Source organism: Stegostoma tigrinum, chromosome 2, assembly GCF_030684315.1.
Source record: "Stegostoma tigrinum isolate sSteTig4 chromosome 2, sSteTig4.hap1, whole genome shotgun sequence".
Classification (NCBI taxonomy): domain Eukaryota; kingdom Metazoa; phylum Chordata; class Chondrichthyes; order Orectolobiformes; family Stegostomatidae; genus Stegostoma; species Stegostoma tigrinum.
The window spans coordinates 74,825,152-74,846,529 of record NC_081355.1 but is presented as its reverse complement, the minus strand read 5'-3'; the positions used below and the strand labels follow the sequence as shown (position 1 = coordinate 74,846,529).

The window sequence follows — 21,378 nt, the reverse complement described above, 5'->3', positions numbered from 1 at the left end:
AGATATGGGTACCATCAGCTGACATGTGGCAAAAAATGTGTTGTCTTTGGAACATATATAGCCAAAGTAATCAAGAATAGATTCACAGGTGATACCAGCAGCAATGTAGATACAGAAAGAGAAGTCATTGCAAGTGATACTCTGGCTAAGCTGGACAGATGAGACTGCTCCCAATTGGGTCCAATCTTACCTATTATAGAGGGTGGCGGAGAGGTGAAGGGGATGGTGTGCTTGACCACGTCAAAAGCTGCAGACAGGTTGAGAGGACAAGAGGGAATAGTTTATCACAGTCACATCAGAGTCCTAGTTGACATCCTATAAAACCCTTTTTAGTAGTTCGGAGTGTAATCCGAATGGACAGATTCAAACGCAGAGCCCCAGAAAAAAAAGGCATAGATTTGGGAGGCAACAATGCATTCAAGGTCTTTTGAGGAAAGTTGGGAGATATAGTGGTGGTTTGTACGGATGGAAGGGATCAAGGATTGGTTCTTTTGAGGATTGGGAAGAGGACTGCAGATTTAGAAGAGAACTACCCAAGCACAGTAGACAAGCTACATTTTGCAACTTCCATTGTAACTGATATTAGGAAACTAAATGAAGAGTACAAAACAGCATCTCAGTTCACCAATACATTGGAGAAAGTGGCACTAGAGTACTTGCATCTGTTTTTTGAGACATAACATTTAAAAGTGACTATTTTGAATTTGTACAGGATCGTGGTAAGCCTACAGATCGTGTCGACATTTTTATTTCTAATCTATTAGAAGGACATAGCAACACCAGATAAAATACCAAAAAAAATTAAAGATAGTACCAGAAGTGAGGGATTATTGGAAAATATTGCTATGTTGGGTTCTTTTCCTCCTTCAGAAAGGATTGTAGTTTTAAAAACATTGCATGGGTTGGGCAAAGTATGTATGGAGTAAGTTGATGTAGAACCTAAAATTAGGTATTTCTGGTTTGTACGCTGTATGCTCTAAGTAAGTATCTTCAGAATTTATAAAATGACAACTCACTCAAATATCAAATTAAACTAAATTTTAATGCTGGGGTTACAGGTGCTACACCTGAACATTGCAATGATCTAAAAGGCAATTTTAATACAAGAAAATTTTAAATTTTTACCAAGCTACATAATATTGCAAAATCAGATAATGTCCACAGATTGTTCTGAAAGAGAAGCTGCACTTCAAACAAAAAACTCAACCACACTCCATGAGAGAAACAAAAAGCAAAAAAGATGCCATGATCAGTCACAATACTATGGAGAAGGACTCTGATTCAAATTCAGAAGCGGTCAGTCTGCAATGAGCAGAATGAATGATGAATTGTCAGAAGAGGGTATTGGTGGGAGGAGAAATCTGAGGACATTATTGCCTTGACTATATCCAGTCACACAAAGCATTGGTGGGAATTAGAAAACATACTCAATTCGCCCTTAAATTACAGTCAAATAGAGATAGTGATAACTGCAGAATTAAAAGGTAACTTTACTCAAATCTCACTTACAAATGTCATACTGACCAAGAAAAACCATTTCAGGAACTTCAAAGTGTTACTGAATCAACAGACTGATCATGAGTAGAATGTGTGTTTTGAATCGTTTCCATTCTATTATTTTATTTCAATAGTCAGAGTTACCCTCTATGATATTTTGTACTGCAGGCCTTACTGCTGAGGCGAGCAAAAGAGTTTTCTACTTAAGAAACAGGTTTTGTCTGTCTGTTGAAAATAAATGACCTTTTTGTAGTGTAACTGAAAAGATAAATCAAGATGTCAACAAAATCAGAAAGGTTTTACTAAATTCCTTATCCTATAATAAAACAACTAATTAGAATGTTTAAATAATAAATAACAAGCACAAGCATCTCAACTTAAAGGATATTTTAATGGACAAGTTCAGTTTTCTGCTGCAGGTGAAAAAACACTTTCACCACAAAATGCACTCTTTTATACAAATCTGCATTATAAAAATGTGAACAAATCATGCCTTTTAAGGCCATTCTGGCAGAATCCAATATTAAAAGTTTATGATGCCAGGAAAACACATTTTAAAAAAAGATTTACAAGTGAATTATTGTAACAAAATATTCAGGTTAATAATTTTGTTGTAGAAAGTCTGATATTCAAAACCAAAATTTATTTTTTCCCTAAACGCTACCATCAACAATATTCCCTCTTAATATTTTTACACATATTAATTGTGTACTTTTTAACTCTTAAACATCTGTAAGTTATTTAGAATTTAGTTTGATGGGCAATTATTTCTTTTTAATCATTACATGCATGATTATAAGCGCAAATGGAATCAGACATAAGTTAAAGTAAAAGTACTTTGCAAGGCCAGAAACAAACTATAATCACAATACGGCAGTTAATGACTATATTGATGAAAATCTATATATATATAATTTTATATTTTACTGCTTCCCAAAAGGACAAATTTACTTGCACCTACAAATACATGTCATTCATTTCTGGCCTTGCACATAGTATGCAAGTAAATAATACTTGTGATAAATAATAATCAAGATGCAAATTTCAGAACTGTAATCTTCTACAGCCATGTCCACTTGCAACAAGACACCAACTCACTGGGGGAAAAGACCTGCAAGTATTACTAATGGCAACATTGACCATTTATAGAACTATACATATGTCATAATCTTATATAGCTGTACCAAGGATTAAGACCAACAAAATACACGAATAACTCGGTGGTATAAACATATTTGTACAAAAAGGAATGAGCACTGAAAACAGTTAAGAGATTTACTAAGGCACTGGATCAAATCAGTACCTAGTTTATCTCCAGAAGACAGCTCTAGCAAGGATAGCGTTATGAAAAGGAGATTCTATATAAATTTATGATTCCTAAAAGATTGAACAAGGAGCAAAACAAAAAAAGAAACAAAACAGACATATACACACATAAAAGCCAAATATGTAAAGGTCAGACAAAATCTCTCTCTCACTGGGCTGACAGTAACTAACTGGTCCATGAAAATGTTTTAAGAAACAAATTTATGTCTAAACAATGAGAAAAGTCAGTATAGGAATAAAAAAACATGCATAAGTTTAATTGAAAATATTTGTAAAACAAGTATTTTACACAAGAAAAGAAAAATAGTAGTTTTCTTTTTAGACATCCAAAGGACTTGTAATTGCCACCCTGTAACCAAATATTCCCCTTAGCTGACAGCTTTCAATAATTAGGATCCTAGAAAGCTATTCCATTAACTAAACAGCTGCAGACAGATTTCTACAAAAACATTCATCACAATTAAATGTTAACAAGTTGAGATCTATTCCACATGTGAATAAAACTTGGAATAAAATCTTCCTCCTTACAGAGAGATTTAATCAAACTAGGATCACCTTAAGCCTCTCCATTATTGCAGTCACTTACCAACGTACTGGTTCCACTTATTTCACATATATTCATTGTAAATTTGGTTACCTGTTAAAGCAAATGGTTCTAGTATACAATTATTTTAAAATTTCGATTGTCATCCACTGAGGAGATGGAGTTGAAAAACTGATTTTTTTTAAAAGCCCCCCCCCCCCCAAAAAAAATCAGTAATTTTTGAACAATCAACATGGTTACTAAACTGTGACCATTAGAAATGATCTGGCCGAGGTTATGTTATAAAGCAAGTTTAGTGGAGATCTTCATTGTTTTTAAATGGAAGTCTCTTTATAGAGATATAATTAATAGAAGTCTGTTGTTTAAGATTGCACAATTAAAAACAAAAAGCATAATTGACAGACTTATTTTGGATAGTGTCAAACAAGCAATTCTGTTTCCAAGAGGGATTATCTTAATGGCATTTTTAATAAAGTGGTAAACTTTTACAGATTGTTAAATTTCATACTCAATATGCAAATTTAATAAACGGCTGGTGCTCAACAACTATTGGGCATATTGCTACTTAATTCAGTTAAAATGTTAGATCCAAATCAATGTAACAGGTTTTGAATTGCAATCTAATTGTTGTTTCCACCCCCCCCAACGCTCTTCTAGATTTTTAATATTGATTCTACATCTTTGAAATAAATTGATAAGTGCTGTATCTAGACTGCTGCATGTTAAAGGTATCAATATTCATCTATGCTATTTGCCATGGTTGGCATTGTTGGATTGGAATCCTGGGAGGCAGTTGTTATGGCAACTATTCTGGGAGAGACGAGAACTTCTGCCACAGATGCCTCCATGTCTGGTGAGGCGCTCCCAACACTTTGGACAACAGCAGCACCCTTCTTGTTCTGGTGGGTTTTGACATGCTTTGAAAGATGATCACTCCGCATAAACCGCTTTGAGCACTCTGGGCAGGAGAATTTCTTTTCACCTGAAAGCAACATAGATAGAAAAGAAAGTGAATAGCTGGTTTTCAAAAAATACTCTATATACAAGTCTTGTTCAGAATATGGTGTAATAGAATACAAAGTATTTAAATTTCAACCATATAGGTTTGTTAATGTTTCACTTCTTGGATTCTTCGTTTTCACTTTTAAAGATTTGACAATATTAAGGCTCAGCTCCATTTTGCACTATACTGAATAACTGCTTTTTGCAAAAACAGGTTGATTCTATGATTCTAAACTACTCAATTATTTCTAAGCAAGGCCACAGGTTTCTAATGGTTGGCGCAAATGAAGTTACTTTTGGTTTTACACTGATGTGGAATTTTTGGGATTATATTCTGTCAATCCATGGTTATTCCCATTGGATTGCAGTGTGAGAACAAGGCATTCTGGGGGACATTTCACAATGCTGACTGTTTTCCATGGTATATTGAAATTGAAAGCTGCCAGGTGGGGCATTCAGGAAAATGGAAGTGGGACCACAATCAGAGCAGCCATTACCATAACCTTATTGCAGAGCAGGTTCAAAAAGGGCTGAAAGGATTTAGGAGCAACATTACACCAATAAGAAATGGTGAAACCAATGCACATAGCATGTCAATAGCAAACTTTTCAAATAAATACAAACACCCTAAAATATACCTCCACACTCCCAGGTATGGCTACTAAATATAAAGCAAGGGAAAAGAAGTTTATCAAAAAAAAACTTATTTCCTAGTCTTTGCAGGCAGCTTATCAGAAAACTGCACTGGATAGTAATCAGCCATTTCAGAATTTCTCTTGCCAGGTAGTCACAGAGAAAAGATTTTAAAAAATAAAAATAAAATGTTAGAAACAAACCGCAGAATTAGAGACGCTTCTGATGATGTATTTGAGGAAAAATGGAGGCTAACTTCTGCTTTAAAAAAAGCATCTAGATAACTGGTTAATATTCCAAAAGGAAATAAACTTAGCCAGATGCAATTTGTTAGTTTTGTTGAGGCATTTAAAAGCAATTAAACCATGGTGCCAAAAAGTCTGTGACTAGAGGCACGGAGAGGGTGCAAGGAAGACAGCAACTTTCTTTTGGAGATAACACAGCATGGAGCTGGAAGAATGCAGCAGGCCAGGCACTATCAGAGGAGCAGGAATGTTGATGTTTCAGGTTGGCACCCTTCTTCAGAAACTCTCTTTTGGAAATTGGATAACTGTGAGCAGAGTTAGGGTTATCAAATAAAAAGCTGAGAGAACTCAGGCTATGTCTAAAATGTTCGAAGTACTAGAGAATATTTTTGAGTTTTATTTAAAAGTAGTCAAATACAATGGCTACTAATATGGGCCAACACAAGGATAGGCTGGAGCTTTTTTGACTAGAGTGTAGGAGGTTGACAGGTGACCTAATATAAGTTTATAAATTAATGAGACATATAGAGTATTAATGGCAACTGTCTTTTCCCTAAGAAGGGGAATTTCGGACTAAGGAGGACATTTTTAAGATGTGAGGAGAGATTACAAAAGACATGGGCAATTTTTTTTTAAACACAAAGGGTGAATTTTTGGAGGAATGAACTTCCTGGAGGAAGTGGTGGGTGCGGGTACTATTCCAACATTTAAACAACATTTAAAAGACATTGGTTGGATATTTGAATAGGGAAGTTTTGGGAGGGATATGGGCCAGAAGCAAGCAGGTGGGAATGGTTTAGCTTGGGATTATGTTCAGCATTGACTGGTTGGACCGAAGGGTCTGTTTCCATGCTGCATGACTAAGCATCATATGCAAATCAACTTGACTAGTTGTGTAATTCAGTTGATGCATATTAGCTATTACATTCACTGCGCTAAAATTTTCACACAGTACAATGACTCAAGGCTGTCTCAGAAATGTTTGTTTTCTCACCTTCAGAGTAAAAACTTAGGAGAGAAAAAAATTCAACTTTAGGTAGAAAACAGCCATTTCGTTCCACTTTTGACTCACACTAATGATAAAGACAAATCTAGGCAGTGCAAGTCATCTCCTACAAAAGCTAAGACACTTAAACTGCATAGAGGAGTGACCAATAATTACGCCAAGATAGGATCTACTAAACATTCAATTTTGTTACTACCATAAACAAGTCCAAAGTTCAATCCCCAGACAGTGCAAACAATGTTTACTTTCATATAAAGGCCGCACCAACTGGAAAATCAAGGTAAACTGGACTCCATTGACCTTGGAAATACAAAGAATTTTATGGTTGACATGTAATTATTTGTCTGTCGTTGTTGCTTCTGCTTCCATGGGAGGCAAGGTCTTGGAGGTGCTAGCCATCATAGTTTCACCATCTAGTGTAGGCACAAGTACTAACAATATCAGTTGGCCACCAATTACCCATTAAAGGACCTCAATTGGTCCAAAGACATGCAAACCATCTGGCACCCACCAGCTCCTGGTCAAATACATGAGAAACCAGGAAGGCACTACTGTTCTCCCAACACACCATTTAACTTTACTTGCCTACCACCTGGTCTGAGGGGTCGGAAACAGGGCATTGAAAGTTCAGCATCAGATCCAGGCAAACATATACATATGGGTCACAAGGGTATATCTTATTGTACAATAGCCTGATCCTCTGGATTGAGCTTTACAAGGATTGTTTCAGTGTGGTACAGGTGGGCTGCCTGTACATTTACAACTCATGGTACTCTGGCAGAGCCCAAACTGAGCATATTGAAGCAGATTAATGAATAAATAGCTATGCGACACCTTTCATCATTGTTGTTGATTGAGGGAAGAGATTTGTCCTGCTTTTTGTTGATGGGGCATACCTGAATAAATGTCTGTACTGTTAACTTTATAAACTGTACTGGAATAGCTTGAATCAAGAGCGAGCTAGAATGGGAGCATAAATCTTCACTACTATAGTAGTGGTCATGATGTCAGCCAGGTGGATCTCTCAGAATGAGTTCCAATCAGGGAACCTCCAATCAGGGAAGAGTTTAACAGCTTCAGTCAGGGAGTGTCAGGGGTTCTCCTCACTCTAGGAGCTGGCTCTGTGCTAGCTGGGTTAGTATCATGTACTGTGTACGTGTAAAAAGGAGACTTGCTAACGGGATATTGGCCTTTGAGGAATCATATCATGACAACAAGAGGAAAACATGCCCCTAAAGTGATCCACTCTCAGTCATCTTTGGAATTAGGGTAAACATTGCTGACATCATGCAAATATTTGGGAAGCTTCACTTGTTTGATCCTGCCATTGAAGACTGGGTGAAGTATGTAGAAAAGTATGCATTATTTTTTCCAAGCAAATGACAATCGGGGAAGACGAAAAGCAAGTCGTTCTCCTGACAACGGTGGACCTGCAACTTCCTTGGTCATTGGGAGCCGAACTGTCCTGGGAGGAAATGTATGCCAAAACCTTTCAAGAGTTAAAGGATTTAGCTAAGGAATATTACAAACACCAATCTTCTTCTAGTTCTGGGATGCAATCAGTTTTACTCGACAGTTTGAAACCCAAAGGAATCCCTATTGGGATTTTTGACAAAGGTTAAGATGACTGGCAGATGCATGCAATTTGGATTTAACCCTCAGTGAGATACGGAGAAGTAGTAATTTGGTATGTGGGATTAATGATGTGACCATGCAAAAATTGCCTACTCGCTGAAGAGCAATTGGACTTCAAACAGGCACTAGAACCGGCTTTGTCGTTAGGAAATACAGCAAGTGGATCTTAGGAGTTACAGGGATGCCGATGGAAATAGACATCCTCGCCAGTCTGACAGAGCTTGGGGAACACCACTCGAGTGCAGGCAATTGCATAGCCTCACTCATGGCATATCCTGGAGAGAGGGACCCTAGGGTCAGTCCACAGCTAATACCTAAAGCTAAGTCTCAGCCAAATGGATTAAAAACTTTCTCAAGGATCCAGGCCGACAACCCATTGCAGTTCCTGCTGGTGTTGGACTGGAGGCAGCAAAAGATTCCCACCAGGCCTGAAGGTGAGTAAGGGAACTCAGGCTGGTATCTTGGGTAGCACACACCCTGCAAAGTTGAACTACAGCTGGTTTGGAGTAATTAAAATTGCTTAGCAACATCCAAATCAGAACCAAATCAAAATAAACATCCAGTTCTAATGGAAGGCAATACTGGCACAGCTGTAACATTGATCACAGAACCAGTCTTTACCAAATTTTGCTTTGGACTCCAGCTCTTAAGTTTGTGAATGATCTTGGCCAGGCTGAGAAACTATACTGAGATGCCCCTACAGATTAACAGTATAACTTAAGTTCTGGTATCTCATGAGAACAGCTAGTTCAGTTACCGCTGATCGTAGGAAAAGGTTTGTGCCAAAGTTTAATGGGGCAAAATTGGTCAAGAAAGATTCGTGTTGATTGGCTCAACATTTTTTGATTAGAAAATAGCTGCCCGAGTGAAGTCCTAACTAAATGCCTGGAGGTTTTTCCAGGGAATTGTAGGAACTAACAAAAAAGGGGCCAAGAAGCAAGTCCATGATTCTATGAGGCCTGCCCAGTGCCATCAGCCTTGCATACACAAGTAGAGGCAGAAATCAAGAGGTTGGAAAGCGAAGGAATCATCAAACCAGTCCAGATTGTGGAATGGGCAGCAGCAGTTATACCAACTCTTATAGGCCAATGAGTCAGTTCACCTTTGTGGGAATTTCGAAGGAATGGTGAACCACTTCTCGCAGCTGGATAAATATCCAAACCCTCACACAGAGGACTTGTACACAAAACTGGCAGGATGGGAGTTCTATCTTTTGTGAAGCTGTGGACAAGCCACGTGTACCTGCAACTGTGGTTAGAAGAGGATTCCCAGAGGCTTGCTACAATTAATACCCATGAAGGTTTGTACTAATATACGAAACTGCCTTTTAGGGTTGCATCATGTTCCATTTTCCAGCAGATGAAGAACATGGCCATTTATCCAAATGACATGCTAACAACCAGGAAGATCAATAAAAGACCATTTAGAGAACTTGGACATAGTGCTTAAACTTTTCTCTAAGGCCGGGGTACCCTTCAGGAACAAAAGTATGCGTTCCAAGTACCCCAAGTCACCTACTTGGGGTGGAGAGTTGACAAGACCAGGTTACACCTGCAGGAAGATAAAGTGAGGGTGATCAAAACGTACCCAGTTCCAACGTCTTTACCGGAGCTTAGGTCTTTCCTTGGATTGGTGAATTAATACAGAATATTCATAACATAATCTGGCCTCTATCCTGGCACCATTACACTTGCTATTGAAAAGGGGTCAGCTTTGGAAATGGTCTTGAGGCCAAGATGTAGCTTGTCGGAAAGCGAAGCAGTATCTATTGCCATCTAAGTCGTTGGCACATAACAATCACAGATGAGATGTTGAGGTGATGTGCCATGCCTCTCCATTTTGTATCAGAGGAAGGCCTGATAGCGTATGCATCCCGGACTTTGACTGATAGCACTGGATCGCAAACTCCTACTGGGGCTACTTAAAGAGGACGGAGCTCTGCTACTCAGCTTCAGGTCGAATTCGGCAGTAGGCTTTTATTCAGCGTGCGTACAATTAAGAGTTGAAACACCATCTGGGAGACCAAGTGGTCAACGTGGATATCTTCAAGCACCTCCCAATGTCAAATAAATCACCAGTGACACTGCCACTTGAAGTGTCCATTCCAGTCTTAACCTTCTTGGGAAGCCCGTCCGGTCACCACTAACATCAAATGTGGAAGCAAAAAAGACCCCGTCCTGGCAAATCAAACAGTTGGTAGCAATGGGGGAAATCAAGAGGGCCATCACAACCAGAGTTGAAACCTTTCTGGAACAAAGACCTGATCAAAATAGAGGACGGCATATTATTATGGAGAGCAAGAGCGATTGTTCCAAGTAAAGGTCGCCGCTAGATACTGGCTGAACTACAGCACAGTCATCAAGGGATTTCCAAAATGCTATAGGATGGATGTTATAAAACTTGAAAGGGCTCAAAAAAGATGTAAGGATATTACCAGATTTGGAGGATTTGACCTAGAGGGACAGGCTGAATCGGCTGGGGCTATTTTCCCTGGAGTGTCGGAGGCCGAGGGGAGGCCTTATAGAGGTTCATAAAATCATGAGGGCATGGATAGGGTAAATAGGCATGGTCCTTTCCCCAGGGTGGGGAACCCAAAACTAGAGGGCAGGGATTTAACGTCAGAGGGGAAAGATTTAAAAAGGAACCTAAAAAAAGGGCAACTTTTTCACGCGGAGGGCAGTGACTTTATAGAATAAGCTGCCAGAAGTGGAGTAGGCTGGCACAATTTCAACATTCAGAAAGCATCTAGATAGGTAGATGAATAGGAAGGATCGAGGGGGTTATGGGCCACATGCTGACAAACGGGACTAGATTTATTTAGGATATCTAGTCAGTATGGATGAATTGGACCAAAGGGCTTGTTTCTGTGCTCTATGACTCTACAAGAGTCACTACCTTTAGAAGAGAAGGCAAATAACGTGGAAGCTAAAATAAAAACTTCAATCTTGAACATCATGAATTTCTTTCCTATTATTTCTCAGGCAACGTCTGTGTTTTTATTTGCATGCTTTAATGGTCCTATCATGCCCAGAGTTTCTGTAGATTATAGCTGATCTTCAGTGGGATCCTGTGGATCAGCATAACACAGAAATCAATAAAGAAATACATACCATGCACAGGAAAGTGTGTTAGCTAAGATAACTCCTCAAATACCTTTGGAGCTTACGCAGATGGTGCTGTTTTCAAATAAGTTATTAAAACAAAAGAATTCTGGCACATTGAGTTGAGAACAAGAGTAGCAACAGAGGTTCTCAAAAGCCTGTTTCAACATTCAGAGCAATCACAGTCTGTACCTCAATATGCAACTTGCTATGCTGAGCTGATGAAGAGCAACATAAGCGAAAAAGGAACAGCATCTTATAATTTTTGATTTTACAGCTTTCTGCACTTAAACAGTTGCAAAATTCCAACCATTACCTCCTTCCCTATCTACATCCACTTCTTTTGTATTCTCTTTCACTTTGCAGATTTTATTTGATGTGGTTTTGTTTGCAGACATCATTCTGCCATTCATGCCCCCTTCGGACACATCTTTCGATTTGGTGCAGCAGTCCCAAATCGTGTGTTTTTTCCCTGTCTTCTGCTTTTTCATAACTTACCTATTGCACACACCCTTTTCAGCTTAAAGCTTTAAATTTCTAACCTTTTGTAATTTTAAGAAAAGATAATCTACTTCACACACTAAAATATCTCTCTTGCCACATGTTGCCTGACCAGCTGAGTGTTTCCAACGTTTTCTTTTCATACTATGTAGGACTCCTGAACCCGCGAATAAAAAGAGTCAGTCAATCTTGCCAATTCCCTCCAACTATCACATTAAAATGTTTCTCTTCAGTTTCCTTCTTCCAGATACTAGAGTCTGCATTCTACTGTCCTTCCACTAGTTTTTGTATTTCTCCTCACAAGTAGCAAGAACACTGTACCTGTTGTACAGGATCAGTTTCTCTGGGATTTCCCTTACTATACCATAATTGTCCAACAGGCCAATTCTGAACCTATACCTCCCAGAATAGTGCAATGGAGATGGAGCAAACTAATCAAGATACCAAACCTCTCAATCTTGCTCAATGGCTATCAGACTCAGAGCAGATGCATTTCAACTGCTGACTCAGTTTTCTGCTCAAAGTAATTAACAGCTATTCAAGAAATCACCTACAGGAAACAAACTGTCAATCACTAAATAAAACCTGGAGAAACTTAAAGTTAATTGCAAAATATTAAATAAAATTTCAGTTCAAGACTCAAATGTCCCAATTTTTACACCGCATTCCTTTTACATTAACTCCGAACATTGGCATTCCCAACCATAGATAATAAAAAAAACCAAAGGAAGTACTTTAGAGACTTCAAGCAAACAAAAGAATATTTAGTACCAAATTAGTACCAGTGCTTTCCGAAATGCATTTATTCACTATCCTTCCAGATAAAATCAAAATGCTTAGCTCACAACCTGAACTTCCACTCAATTTGGGTCATGCTATAAATTGATCAGTTCTATCTCAAGATAATGAAATGTGAGGCTGGATGAACACAGCAGGCCCAGCAGCATCTCAGGAGCACAAAAGCTGACGTTTCGGGCCTAGACCCTTCATCAGAGAGGGGGATTGGGTGAGGGTTCTGGAATAAATAGGGAGAGAGGGGGAGGCGGACCGAAGATGGAAAGAAAAGAAGATACGTGGAGAGGAGAGTATAGGTGGGGAGGTAGGGAGGGGATAGGGCAGTCCAGGGAAGACGGACAGGTCAAGGAGGTGGGATGAGGTTAGTAGGTAGGAGATGGACGTGCAGCTTGGAGTGGGAGGAAGGGATGGGTGAGAGGAAGAACAGGTTAGGGAGGCAGAGACAGGTTGGACTGGTTTTGGGATGCAGTGGGTGGAGGGCAAGAGCTGGGCTGGTTGTGTGGTGCAGTGGGGGGAGGGGACGAACTGGGCTGGTTTTGGGATGCGGTGGGGGAAGGGGAGATTTTGAAGCTGGTGAAGTCCACATTGATACGATTGGGCTGCAGGGTTCCCAAGCAGAATGAGTTGCTGTTCCTGCAACCTTCGGGTGGCATCATTGTGGCACTGTAGGAGGCCCATGATGGATATGCCATCTAAAGAATGGGAGGGGGAGTGGAAATGGTTTGCGACTGGGAGGTGCATTTGTTTATTGCGAACCAAGCGCAGGTGTTCTGCAAAGCTCCAAGCCTCCGCTTGGTTTCCCCAATGTAGAGGAAGCCACACCGGGTGCAGTGGATGCAGTATACCACATTGGCAGATGTGCAGGTGAACCTCTGCTTAATGTGGAAAGTCATCTTGGGGCCTGGGATAGGGGTGACGGAGGTGGTGTGGGGGCAAATGTAGCACTTCCTGTGGTTGCAGGGGAAGGTGCCGGGTATGGTGGGGTTGGAGGGCAGTGTGGAGCGAACAAGGGAGTCACGGAGAGAGTGGTCTCTCCAGAAAGCAGGCAGGGGTGGGGATGGAAAAATGTCTTGGGTGGTGGGGTCGGATTGTAAATGGCAGAAGTGTCGGAGGATGTTGCGTTGTATCCGGAGGTTGGTGGGGTGGTGTGTGAGAACCAGGGGGATCCTCTTTGGGCGGTTGTGGCGGGGGCGGGGTGTGAGGGATGTGTTGCGTGAAATGCGGGAGACGCGGTCAAGGGCGTTCTCGACCACTGTGGGGGGAAAGTTGTGGTCCTTGAAGAACTTGCACATCTGGGATGTGCGGGAGTGGAATGCCTCACGTGGGAGCAGATGCGGCAGAGGCGGAGGAATTGGGAATAGGGGATGGAATTTTTGCAGGAGGGTGGGTGGGAGGAGGTGTATTGTACGTAGCTGAAGGAGTCGGTGGGCTTGAAATGGACATCAGTTACAAGCTGGTTGCCTGAGATGGAGACTGAGAGATCCAGGAAGGTGAGGGATCTGCTGGGGATGGCCCAGGTGAACTGAAGGTTGGGCTGGAAGGTGTTGGTGAAGTGGATGAACTGTTCGAGCTCCTCTGGGGAGCAAGAGGCAGCGCCGATACAGTCATCAATGTAACGGAGGAAGAGGTGGGGTTTGGGGCCTGTGTAGGTGCGGAAGAGGGACCGTTCCACATAACCTACAAAGAGGCAGGCATAGCTGGGGCCCACGCGGGTGCACATGGCCACCCCCTGAGTCTGTAGGAAGAGGGAGGAATCGAAAGAGAAGTTGCGAGGGTAAGGATGAGTTCGGCTAGGCGGATGAGGGTGTCGGTGGAGGGGGACTGGTCGGGCCTGCGGGACAGGAAGAAGCGGAGGGCCTTGAGGCCATCTGCATGCGGAATGCAGGTGTATAGGGACTGGATGTCCATGGTGAAAATGAGGTGTTGGGGGCCAGGGAATTGGAAGTCCTGGAGGAGGTGGAGGGCGTGGGTGGTGTCACAGACGTAGGTAGGGAGTTCCTGGACCAAAGGAGAGAAAATGGAGTCCAGATAGATGGAGATGAGTTCGGTGGGGCAGGAGCAGGCTGAGACGATGGGTCGACCAGGGCAGGAGGGTTTGTGGATTTTGGGAAGGAAGCTGAGCTTGAACAGTTCATCCACTTCACCAACACCTTCCAGCCCAACCTTCAGTTCACCTGGGCCATCCCCAGCACATCCCTCACCTTCCTGGATCTCTCAGTCTCCATCTCAGGCAACCAGTTTGTAACTGATGTCCATTTCAAGCCCACCGACTCCCACAGCTACCTACAATACACCTCCTCCCACCCACCCTCCTGCAAAAATTCCATCCCCTATTCCCAATTCAGCCACCTCTGCCGCATCTGCTCCCAGAATGAGGCAGTCCACTCCCGCACATCCCAGATGTCCAAGTTCTTCAAGGACCGCAACTTTCCCCCCACAGTGGTCGAGAACGCCCTTGACCGCGTCTCCCGCATTTCCCGCAACACATCCCTCACACCCTGCCCCCGCCACAACCACCCAAAGAGGATCCCCCTCGTTCTCACACACCACCCTACCAACCTCCGGATTCAACGCATCATCCTACGACACTTCGGCCATCTACAATCCCACCCCACCACCCAAGACATTTTTCCATCCCCACCCCTGTCTGCTTTCCGGAGAGACCACTCTCTCTGTGACTCCCTTGTTCGCTCCACACTGCCCTCCAACCCCACCACACCCGGCACCTTCCCCTGCAACCGCAGGAAATGCGACACTTGCCCCCACACCTCCTCCCTCACCCATATCCCAGGCCCCAAGATGACTTTCCACATTAAGCAGAGGTTCACCTGCACATCTGCCAATGTGGTATACTGCATCCACTGTACCCGGTGTGGCTTCCTCTACATTGGGGAAACTAAGCGGAGGCTTGGGGACCGCTTTGCAGAACACCTCTGCTCGGTTTGCAACAAACAACTGCACCTCCCAGTCGCAAACCATTTCCACTCCCCCTCCCATTCTTTAGATGGCATATCCATCATGGGCCTCCTGCAGTGCCACAATGATGCCACCCGAAGGTTGCAGGAACAGCAACTCATATTCCGCTTGGGAACCCTGCAGCCCAATGGTATCAATGTGGACTTCACCAGCTTCAAGATCTCCCCTTCCCCCACCGCATCCAAAACCAGCCCAGCTCGTCCCCTCCCCCCACTGCACCACACAACCAGCCCAGCCCGTCCCCTCCCCCCACTGCTCCACACAACCAGCCCAGCTCTTGCCCTCCACCCACTGCATCCCAAAACCAGTCCAACCTGTCTCTGTCTCCCTAACCTGTTCTTCCTCTCACCCATCCCTTCCTCCAACCCCAAGCCACACCTCCATCTCCTACCTACTAACCTCATCCCACCTCCTCGACCTGTCCGTCTTCCCTGGACTGCCCTATCCCCTCCCTACCCCCCCCACCTATACTCTCCTCTCCATCTTCGGTCCGCCTCCCCCTCTCTCCCTATTTATTCCAGAACCCTCACCCAATCCCCCTCTCTGATGAAGGGTCTAGGCCCGAAACGTCAGCTTTTGTGCTCCTGAGATGCTGCTGGGCCTGCTGTGTTCATCCAGCCTCATTTCATTATCTTGGATTCTCCAGCATCTGCAGTTCCCATTATCACTGATTCAGTTCTATCTGAAGCAGTTTTAAAAAAAGTCATCTATTCATGTTTAGATCTTTACTGCACTCACCAAAAGAAAGAAAATATTATATAAAAATGAAAATGAACTCTGAATTAGAAGCAAAAACAGAATTTACTTGAAAGGCTCAGCCAGTTCTGAGGAAGGGTCACCAGGCCAAAGAGGTTAACTGATTTCTTTTCACAGATGCTGCTAGACCTGCTCAGCTTTTCCAGAAACTTCTGTTTGTGACAAAGAAAATATTACGATGCATATTTTATTTAGCTGAGATAATGAGTCCTTTCTTTTAAAGGAAAAAAACTGGATGCCTTTTGACACGTACAGTACTTGAACTGAAACAGGGTTCATGTACAAGGTGGCAAATAAACTTGTTCATTTAACCAAATCACCTTTAGTTAATGTACACAGAAATCCAATTATTTCAATAAAATCAATTTCAAAAGCAATTCATTGTGACACCAAAAATTGTTCTAGCTGTACCAAAGATGTGTCGTAATATATCTGAATGGTTTAATAGTAGCACAGTGGCTCAATGGTTAGCACAGCTGACTCTCAGCGCCAGGGACCTGGGTGAGATTCCACCCTCAGGGGAACCGTCTGTGACAAGTTTGCACATTCTCCCCATTTCCTTGGAGTGCTCCAGTTTCCTCCCAAAGTCCAAAGATGTGCAGATTAGGTGGACTGACCATGCTAAACTGCCCATAGTGATGTGTAAATTAGGGGGATTATAGGGGAATAGGTCTGAGTGGGATGCTCTGAGGGCTGCTGTGGACTTGTTGGGCTGAAGGGCCTGTTTCCACAACGCAGGGATTCTACGAAGATATGGGATTTTAACTCATAACAGGGAGATTAGCTCTTGGATAAAAGGGAAAAAAAAAGTAGAAACCAGTATGCACACTAAAATCATAGATCCACAAATGAAACCTTTGCAAAATCGTTTGTGTGTAGCAGTAATGTCTTATCCCTCGGACAGCAGGTTTGGATTCAAGTCTCACCTGCAACAGAGGTGTGTAAAAACATGTCCAAACAGATAAGATTAAAATAATTGCAATTGTTTGGCTCTCTGCCAACCTGCAGTAAATTATTTTTAATTCGTATGTGAAACCTTTTACCAAGTCATTCATTCTAATTAATTTTGCTTTATACATATTTGATTACTGGGAAACAAAATTCTAATTTAAAGATTAAATCTAAATGCTATGACAACTGAGTTCTGTTGTGCAACACTATTATTTGGAGACACATTAACAAAGTTACTATTGCATCATTACCAACAGGACTAACTGTCAGCTAACTCCAGCCAATTAAAATACAGCTGCATTTAGAATATAAATGCTCTGAAAACAGAATAATAATTTACCTTGCTTCATTACTTCTGACACAAAGAATTTTGGCCAAAATACCACAGACAATGACTGCCTATTTCTAGCCAGGTTGAATCAAGTCAATATTGTGTACTATCAAAAAGTTACATATGTCAGCACAACCAAATCAGAGTGTAACTCAGATGTTCTCTGATTCACTATGGTAGAATTGCAAATCAACTGTCTCGAGTGAAGCAAACAATAAATATTGATCCTAATCTAAATCAGAAATAATACTACACATTCACAATAAACATTCAATCTTCTAACAGTCTTCAGATTACTCTCAGGCTAACTACAGCGCAAGTTATTCCCTTGTTGATATTATCTCAAATATCTTAAAACTGCAGTGGGGTGTGTTGGCTCAGATTTTCTTGCAGAAGTAACGAGGCGCTAATTGAAGTCACCTATTATTGATTCAAAGATGCACCACTGCCATTAGATTCTCAAAATTGGCATCTTTCTGTTCAAACTCACCAGTGAAAATGTACTGGTTGATGGAAAGTTGCTGTTAATAATGAATTATAAACTTTCATTATATATCACTTAAAATGATAAAAACATAAGACACTTCACAAGAGCACTGCCAGACAAAATGTGACACCAGGTCAGCTGCTTGGTTAAAGTGGTGGTTTGACATAACACCTTGAAAAGAGAGTGTGTGTCAAAAGTTTACCGGATTAATACGTGCAAGGAATCCCAGATCTTAGAGCTATTGATGGCAGAGAAATAAAACATGCAGGATGCTCACAAGGCCAGAATTGGAACAATCTAACTATATTGGAAGGTTGTGCAGTATGGTTGCAGGAGTGGGTGAAAGAGATGAAGTCAGGTTAGATGACGGTTGGATCTGAAAATAAGGGCAAGTTGAAATTGAGCAGTTTAACTTGGGGCCACCGTAGATCAACATGTTCCAATAAGCTCAAGCTCACAGACAGCACAACATGGGAACCATAATGAAACTGTATAGAAAGTGAAGTCTTATCTAATGTATAAGTATGATTACTAATTAATATTTCTGGAAATGGAAGTTACTTATTATTACAATGCGAAATCTAATTCTGTAGGCTTTATTTGTTGGATTTTCTAAACAAAATTTCTGTAGAAAAATCACTTCCTTTTTGATTTCTCCCCCCCCCCCCCACCCCCCCAACTGATTTGACACCCATTCAACATTAAACTCATCCAAAAGATTGCACCTCCAACAGTGCAACACTTCCTCAATGCCACACTAGTCAGTATTTATTTTTCTTTTCAAGCCTTGGAGCCCTATGAATTAAAGCTGACACAGCTTCAGCTCAATATCATCACCACTAAATTCCTACTTGCAGGCTTCCAGTAGGGGTCACTAGTTTGCTGTCAGAATGTTCAACTTGTTGTCATTCCACTGCAACCCAGGTGCAGTAAAACTTAATTACCTGCTGCTCCAGCTGTGATATACACTTAGTTTTGTTTAAATGCCAGCTACACAATTTTTTATTCCACAGGGAGAAAATGACATTCGATATAACAGATAGTAAATTACCTGGAGAATTTGCAATCCTATTTCATTTCACAAACAAACCACACAAGCTTCATTTGAATTACTGACAAATTATGCTTTATTGGCCAACCAATATCCTCTACTTTAAAAGACGTCTTTTAACTTTTAGGTTTACACTTACTTGATAATTTTATTCTTGTACAACACATGCACAAAAGATCCAAATCAAAATCTATGCAATTCAGATCAATGTAATCTGTAGAGAATTATTCAACATTGATGTGGTTTCAAAAAGGCTAGAAATAAGGCCTTGTAATGCAAGAGCCAATCCTTTCAAAGAAAGCTAAAGCTTAGTTTCATTGTTTTAAAAGAGTACTATAAAACAGCAAGATATTTTTTCCAAAGTGAGTGAGTTTTTTTGTATCAAAGACTAGACTAAAATTAGGATAGTTATGTTTATAGAGAAAGTTGGTAGTAAGTTCAAGTCTGACAATGCACCATTTATTAATATAAGCAATACTTCTTTAAATTATGGAGTCTGTGCTATTCATAATTATTAGACCTTAACAAATAATCCAGAGCCCCATGCCTAAAATAAATTCCATAGCTCACTGGATAAAAATGTTATTGACTAATTGGTTCACAGATAAATAACTTTGAATATTGAAGAACAGCAGATGGTTAACAAAGTTATTGTTTTTTCCCCAGCACAACCCCCCGCCACCCCGCAAAACTAAATTTCTAAAATAGATTATCGTATTGTACATGTTTTAATTCATTTTGGTCAACAAACCAGTACAACTCCTAATATGACACTTTTTACAACAGCCTCCAACAGTAATATCACTTACTCCGAAAATAATTTAAAATACTGAGGAATACCATGCCTACAATACATTTAAATTCTAGAATTTCTTTCCAGATAAGCAGTAGAAGTCCTTGCCACACAAAATGTTCACAAGCAAAAATAACTCAACGATGATTTATTCAGATGAAATAATCTTTCAATGAAATGTTTGTTTATCAACACAACTGCAAAACACAGCCGTAACAAATGCACCAAGATACATCTAAATCACAGCACATCAAAACAGAGAAGGGGGAATTTCAATCAGGGTTCAGGAACGGGAGGCAGAAACAGGTCCTGATCCAGCACAGCATGATTAAAGGTGAACCCCACAACGGACATTTTCAAAGTTTTCAACTAAACTCCAGGAAGTAAGCCAGCCGTCCGTACAATTGGGGATGGCTGGCTACTTCCCTGGTAGAAGCCTGAAGAGATGCACTCCACTATTGATCTGGTCAAATGAAGGGAGGTGAATTGGCTCCCTTTTTACATGCACTTGGTTGAACACAAGTGTTTTACAAATTTTACATGTTTCCAATTCAAAAGTACTTCACTGGATCAAAAATAAAAAAAGTGAATTACCAGGTTTACTTGAAAGGGAAATTTTATTGCCAGTTGATCCAGAGACGGGAAAAAAAATAAACTGCAATGTCAAGCACAAATTTACGTATAAAGTTTAAAATGGGGTGCATCAAATACAAAAAAGAGACTCCGTATGCATTTAAAAGAATCCTTTAGTTCTTGGAGGTATTGGGTGCAAGCTGAGACTATAATTGCTTAACAGACAGCATAATCTCAAGAGTGGCAAAATCTGTAAATATTGTCTAATTGACTGTGAATAGACTTTTCTCTAATTAGCTTTATCTTTGGGTGCCGCTTCTCCAGCTGGTGGAGGTAGGGTGTGAAGACAGAAAGGCCAAGGGCACATGCAGGAAGAGAAAGACAGAAAGAGGGTGAAATAAGGTTTTCCAGTTGTGTTACAAATCCTTCTCAGCTCTGCCCAAAGCTGTTTGCCTGAAATGCAGCTCATTTGCACATTCTCATGTAGGAATCAGTATTTTCTCAAGCTCTGCATTCTGCAGCAATGTTCCTTCCAATGTGAGAAATATGCAAATTAAAAATAGGAGACAAAGGCTTCTTCACATTTCACTGCATCAACTTCATATGCTTGGCTCAATGTGACAAGGTGACTGTACGGTTATCTTAAGTCAATGCTTGTTTTACAAAGAGGTTTCTTCATGAAAAGTCAAAAGTAACAAAAGGCAAATGATGGCAGTTGAAAAATATTGTGTCACTTTCGTAACACTACTCTGGCAGAAGTGGAAGCTGGCAATTCAGATATAGACTACAAGGGATGAGTATGGGCAGATCCTCAAAATGCTACAACTGCATTGCCAGAATCTTCGAGAGGCAACATAGCAGGTGCAACTATTTCCCAGGCTTTGTTAGTGACGTGCAAAGTTCCAGGGCCGCCCAGGCAGAGATTTCAGCTTGAGGAGGATCAGGGCTTCAACAGTAATAAACCTTGATTGGTGGCCCAATGATTCCTGGTAGGCAGATGATTCAATCCCAAGGCATTCTCATTCAAGCACAGCAGAGACCACAGCAGCAGACTGGCAGAGGCTGGGAATGCCAAGCTGCATGCCCACCTCCAACTGGGATCCATGCAGTTTTTAAAATCCAGTCTGAGGGGCAGGTTGGGTTTTTTTTTTAAATTTATGGAATTAAATCTTGTT

At 41.2% G+C, this 21,378-nt stretch overlaps 1 protein-coding gene across 2 annotated transcripts in view; it reads right to left on the bottom strand.

Annotated features, from left to right (window-relative positions):
* Positions 1–1,869: 1,869 nt before the first annotated feature.
* sp4 (sp4 transcription factor) overlaps positions 1,870–21,378 on the bottom strand; it is a 61,242-nt gene continuing 41,733 nt past the window's right edge. For both annotated transcript variants that reach the window (XM_048550522.2, XM_048550531.2), the window contains exon 6: positions 1,870–4,349. In XM_048550522.2, coding sequence (XP_048406479.1) covers positions 4,099–4,349 — 251 coding nt within the window. In that variant the 3' untranslated portion in view covers positions 1,870–4,098. The remainder of the gene's footprint in view (positions 4,350–21,378) is intronic.